General features: G+C 35.3%; 1 gene segment (V, D, J or C); it reads left to right on the top strand.

The window, feature by feature from the left end:
• Window positions 1-2,301: 2,301 nt before the first annotated feature.
• LOC122790490 lies at window positions 2,302-3,125 on the top strand. The segment is given in 2 exon segments: window positions 2,302-2,413; window positions 2,606-3,125. Coding segments are annotated over 2 exon segments (450 nt in total).
• The last annotated feature ends 753 nt before the right edge of the window (window positions 3,126-3,878 follow it).

Genomic DNA, 3,878 nt, shown 5'->3' with positions numbered 1-3,878 from the left:
GCTAAATATATTGTACTCACATAGCCAACAATCACATAGATAATAACTGGATGAATAAATTCAAATTTCAATAGCAGTATTCTATCATTGCTATTTTTAACTCAGAGTGAACTTCTTCTGTGCATGAGAAATACCTGCATAAGCTGTGAACATCTTTAAGACTCAGAGTAAATAATAGCATGTCATGCATATATAATGTGCCTCTTTAGAGCCAATTCCTATCAGTGGACTTAGCAGGATATTTGGTATAACAAGGTTCTCCTATTATCTGTAAATGTCAAAGGGATTTGCACATATATGACAGTAGATACTAGTGGTAGAATTCAGTTTGTAACCTGGCTACCTTCCTTGAGGAATACAGGTAGAATATTTTGTATCCTGGTGACCTTGGGAAATACAGTTAGTGCATCTCTTTGTTACAGTTTACATATCTTGTGATTTCTTTTTCTTTTGCCCTTTAGGTAGATTGGGGGGGGGGGGGCAAATGAGGATTTTGCCCACGGTTCTAAATGGCCTAGCTACACCTCTGCCTCTCTGCATCATACGATGTTTTAGTTCAAAGACTGTTCAATACATTCTAAGCTTTATACCCCAGTGCATCAACAGAAGCAATCTATTAAAGTTCTTTTAGTATCTGACCATATTTATACATTGACATGCTACAGGTGGTATAAAGGGTACCTCTAAAGCTTTGCTGTCCATTTCTCAGGATTGCTGCCTAAACATTTGTGCACATACACAGAGAACTTGATGTTTTACAGTACAGTTGTTGAAAAAAACTGGAAAGAGGACACTTTATCAGCAACTTTGTGAAATGATTGATTTGTGCAAATGACTGAATTTCATTGGAAGGGGTTGCTACTTTCAGAGAATTTTTTTTATTTATTTTAACATTTCTTTACCAGGAAAGTGTGACTTGAAACAAAGCTAATTTTCAGCAGCGAGCTAAGGAAACCCACACAAATGCAGAAACAACACAGAATGCATCCCAGCCGAGAATTGAACCAGGCAACCTCTTGCAGTAAGGTGACAATGCTACTGCTGTATCACTGCACAATCCCTGCTTCCCTTTTGGAAGACACAGTGATGTTAGATTTGACTACAATAAGTAGGAAGGGTGAAAAGATGCCTAAATCTTTTCCGGGTTTGCTTTAGAAGGTATTTTTTCATTCAAAGATGACTGAAAGGGCTTTTAACTGAAACAGCTTTAGACACTACTGATCCAGATCCAAAGACATCTGGGGGAGACACATCACTATTGTAACAAGTCAGGCATCAGTGAGCAGAGTTAAGACATAAGTAACCACTTTGGGGGGGGGGCACCACAAGCAATGCCTTTCCTTCTCAGAATTATTCTCTGGACACTTCAAATATGTGTGTATTAGAGGCACTCGACTAGAGACCTTTTAATTTGAGTTTTACAGTTTTATAACTATCCTTGTAGGATATTGGACAGGGTTGCAAATAACAATTGTGTACCAAGAATTTTACATAATTCATACAGATTCCCATCTGATTGCAGGTATTTATGCCTTTCAGTCATGAGCGGACAGGTGATCCGCTGTGGCGACCCCTAACCGGGAAAAGCCGAAAGAAGAAGAAGTTTACAGCAAACATTCTGGAGTTCTAACAGTATACATGACATTATTAATTGTTGCATGTCAGCTAAAGTTAGCAGGTGTAATTATACTTTCACCAACATCTCTTCAACAGAGACTGAAATGGACTCTTATCTGCTTGTCTAAGAGGAGCATGGTCCATCATTACAATTTCAGGTTCACAACAGAAAGTGATTTTATATATATATATATATATATATATATATATATATATATATATATATATATATATATAGCATAATATTTTTTATCCTTATATGAAGTGATATGATCCCTATCAACAACTGTACTGCTTGAATTATATTCATGTCAACATTACACAATACTCATTTTCTAAGCAGAGTTATAGAATTCATTATGTACTTGCAGTATGCAGCAATATTTCATAAAAACAAGCTCAGTACTTCAGCTGTATCCATACCATCGCTGTGAGTGCAATAAATCAGCTTAACATTTCATGAAGTGTGACTGCATGCCAAATATATACCTACACCCCTTCCCTTAGCTGTACATATACTTTGTGGGCACATTCTGATCTGCACATGCCGATAACAATGTTAAGGCTCACCACAGACGGAAATGACTACGGATGGTTTCAGAGTAACAATATATATATTCCTTTCACTAACTACTAATATAAAGGCACATCTATAAGACAAGGAGGGGGACATAATTTCTCAGTTTCAGGACATCTGAGTTTTAACTTGTTCACTTACCTTTGTTTTATTACAGTCTTCACTTAAGGATCACCATGCCTCTCAGACACATCCTATGTCTTGCTGTTCTACTGACAGGTGAGTTCAATATATGTGCAAAGTATTCACTATAATTTATAAAATGTAATTAGAAATCTTGAGAAATGAATCTGGTGCTAAATGTAAATGATCTTAATGACATGTTTTTAGTAATTTTGCTGAACTTGCTGATTTAATTATCATAAATATTACTTTAGAAAAATGTTTTAATTTACTTTTTCTTTTTTGTAGATATTGTAAGTGGGGACAGAGTAACACAGAAAGAACTGAATGAACATGTTTATGAAGATGATGATGTCCAACTTTCATGTAATTTCACTGCAACTAGCACAGATACTGCTAACTTATTTTGGTATCGTCAGAAAGCAAATGGTCCCATTGAATATCTGGATCTTCATGTGAGCAGCTATCAACCTAATGCTGACAAAGGAAGATTTTCAGCCCACCTCAACTATTCTAACAGCATCGTAGTTCTAAATATCTCCAGCACCGTGCTGTCAGACTCAGCTGTTTACTATTGTGCACTGAGAGACACAGTGAATAACATCCCTACTAACGAAATACAAGAACTAGGTCTGCATGTAACTGAAATGTTATGCAATAAACTCCCCCTTACTAAAACAGATGACACAATTTAGGGGACTGCACACACCTTCAGTAATTCAGAAAATACTGCTATGTTTCAACATTTTCTAGAGCTTTACTATTTTGTGTGATAATGTTTTCTATAGCTGTTGTTACAGCTCAGATATCGTTGGATTCTATAGTGAATGCATATAAAATGCTGTGAAACATTAATTCCTTGTCATTGTATTAGAAAGAGTAATATAGAATTTACTTTCCAGATGAATATATGTAGATTAAGTACTGTGACATTAAAGGGTTTGAAAGGACTCAGGATTTGAAGTATATATTATATTACTGTCTTATGATATCTGCTAATACAAGAAGTATCAGATATTATGTAAATATCTTATAGTTGTGTAGTAATTTCTCCCACGTTTGGTAGATTATCATATGTGCCTTATGTTTTTAAAACAAGAGATTTTGAACGATGCAGTAGGATGGAAACCTCACCTGATGTACCACTGATACCATAGTCATCATGACCATTGAAGGAGTATGAAATATGGAAACACACTAATAGGTTTTGAAGATTGTAAAATTCCTTGGGTAACATTTTCCTGCTTGTAGGACAAGACATTGATCCCAGATAACCAGCAACTTGCTTTTTCTTACCCTGTCCCATAATATGTCTGCCTCAAATGATGCATTTCTAAATTGTGTTTGTCAATACCACACCACTGTTATTGATATCAAGCATGCTTTCTGATAACACCAACATAATAATAATATCAACAACAATACTACTACTAGTACTACTACTAATAATAATAATAAAACTCCTTATTGTCCAGAGGAATCAGTTTGATTTTTTTTGTTCAAACTGTGCCTGCTTCTTTATGCGTAACTATTTTGTGATATTTGATTCCTTGATTCCTTT

Source organism: Protopterus annectens, chromosome 16.part0 (genome assembly GCF_019279795.1).
Source record: "Protopterus annectens isolate FY-2018-M chromosome 16.part0, PAN1.0, whole genome shotgun sequence".
NCBI lineage: Eukaryota > Metazoa > Chordata > Ceratodontiformes > Protopteridae > Protopterus > Protopterus annectens.
Note: the sequence above shows the minus strand (reverse complement) of the source record. Positions and strands in the feature narration are given on the sequence as shown.